The sequence below is a fragment of the Geospiza fortis genome, unplaced genomic scaffold (genome assembly GCF_000277835.1).
Source record: "Geospiza fortis unplaced genomic scaffold, GeoFor_1.0 scaffold112, whole genome shotgun sequence".
In the NCBI taxonomy this organism is placed as follows: domain Eukaryota; kingdom Metazoa; phylum Chordata; class Aves; order Passeriformes; family Thraupidae; genus Geospiza; species Geospiza fortis.
In genome coordinates this window covers 9,855,912-9,857,354 of record NW_005054298.1, presented here as the reverse complement: position 1 = coordinate 9,857,354, position 1,443 = coordinate 9,855,912, and the positions used below count along the sequence as shown (strand labels likewise).

Below are 1,443 nucleotides of genomic sequence, written 5' to 3'. Positions count from 1 at the left end.
GGAAATTAAGTCATTGCAAACAGAAAAATGGCAGAGAAAACCTTCTGACAGAAAAAAAGGTTTCCTTTTTTCACACAGCCAGTCATTCATGCTGTGGAGGACTGCTAAACATACCTGAGGATTAGCAGCTTGTTCCATGATTTTCAGCAGCAAGGTCTGATCCTGCTCCCTCACTGAGTCCTTAGAATCTCCCAGCCTATCAAGTAAACTTGGCAGCACTAAGGAAAGAAAACAGGAACATTCAAATCCCCCAGGAAAAAACTGTAACAGTGGCAGAGCCCCTCTGCTCTTCCCCCAAAGCCCAATGGAGGCACCAGCCTCACTACCCTTCAGCAGAGCGTGAAAACACCAAGAGCCTCCCGAGTGCTCTCCTCAGAAGAAAGACAGCTCTGAGTCCAGCAGCCAGTGCAGGTGCTGGCAGTGATGGTGGCACTCACACAGAGACTCCTCACCTGTGCCAATCTGGGCCTTGAAGCGATCTTGCAAGCGGGACACCAGTGCAGAGATGATGTCAATCCCCAGGAGAACCACCTGCAAGCACAGAACAGGCAATGAACTAGGAGTGCACTGCAACTGTGATTGCTGCTCAGTGCTAAATTCATATGTATGGGTGTGCAAGGTACACAAACCATGTGCATAACCATTTCAGTATTTGCTGTAACTAGCATTCCTAATTCATTGCAATGATTACAATTATAATTAGAAAATGGTATGCACTAAGAGCTGCTTAATTATTTACTGGCAGAAATGAAACCAAACACTTTTATGATGTAACTGGAATTCAAAGAAAGACACCTAGTTTGAGAGAAGCTTCATGACAGGCTGCAGATCAGAAAGCCTGCTCTGATTTTAACTAAGCTTATTTAATAAAAAAAGGTACATCACATACTGAATGCACTGTGTAACCTGTATGTGAAACACTTCACAAAACTCTACAGATCATGATCGTGCTGGTACAAGACACTTCTACCTAGGTTTCTGGATCAGCACCGAGTCTCATCACCCCTGGAAGCGCTAGGGACAGCCAGGCTCCTGAGGTGGTGCCAGCGGGACTGTTCCAACACAGCCCAGCTCCCTGTACATACCCACACCTGTACATATATACACAAACAACCAGGGCAGTGGTGGTGGCCCCAAGCCTGCCAGAGCTCAAGGAGTGTTTGGACAAGGTTCTCAGGCACATATGGGATTGTTGGGGCTGTCCTGTGCAAGAGCCAGGGACTGCAGCTGATGATCCTTGTGAGTCACTTCCAGCTCAGGATATTCTATGATACTGGCATAAATACGTATATTTGCACTCCCGTACATACACGTACACAGCAGTACTCGCTGTGTCCCCGCTGTCCCTCCCGGTACCGGGAGCAGAGTTACCCCCGCAGCCACGCTCCCCGGAGCCGTGCCCTGCCTGCAGTGCCGCGGCCGCTCGGCAGAGGGCGCGCTCCG

The 1,443-nt window shown here is 49.0% G+C and overlaps 1 protein-coding gene across 20 annotated transcripts in view; it reads right to left on the bottom strand.

Moving 5' to 3' along the window:
• The window catches only part of CLASP1 (cytoplasmic linker associated protein 1), a 158,345-nt gene that overhangs the window by 124,858 nt on the left and 32,044 nt on the right, over positions 1–1,443 (bottom strand). For all 20 annotated transcript variants that reach the window (XR_004081660.1, XM_031056388.1, XM_031056419.1 and 17 more), the window contains exons 2-3: positions 453–531; positions 115–218 (exon numbers count right to left, since the gene is read on the bottom strand). Coding sequence is in view for 19 of the 20 variants with exons in the window: in XM_031056388.1 (XP_030912248.1) it covers positions 115–218; positions 453–531 (183 nt within the window). In the remaining variant the exon portion in view is untranslated. The remainder of the gene's footprint in view (positions 1–114; positions 219–452; positions 532–1,443) is intronic.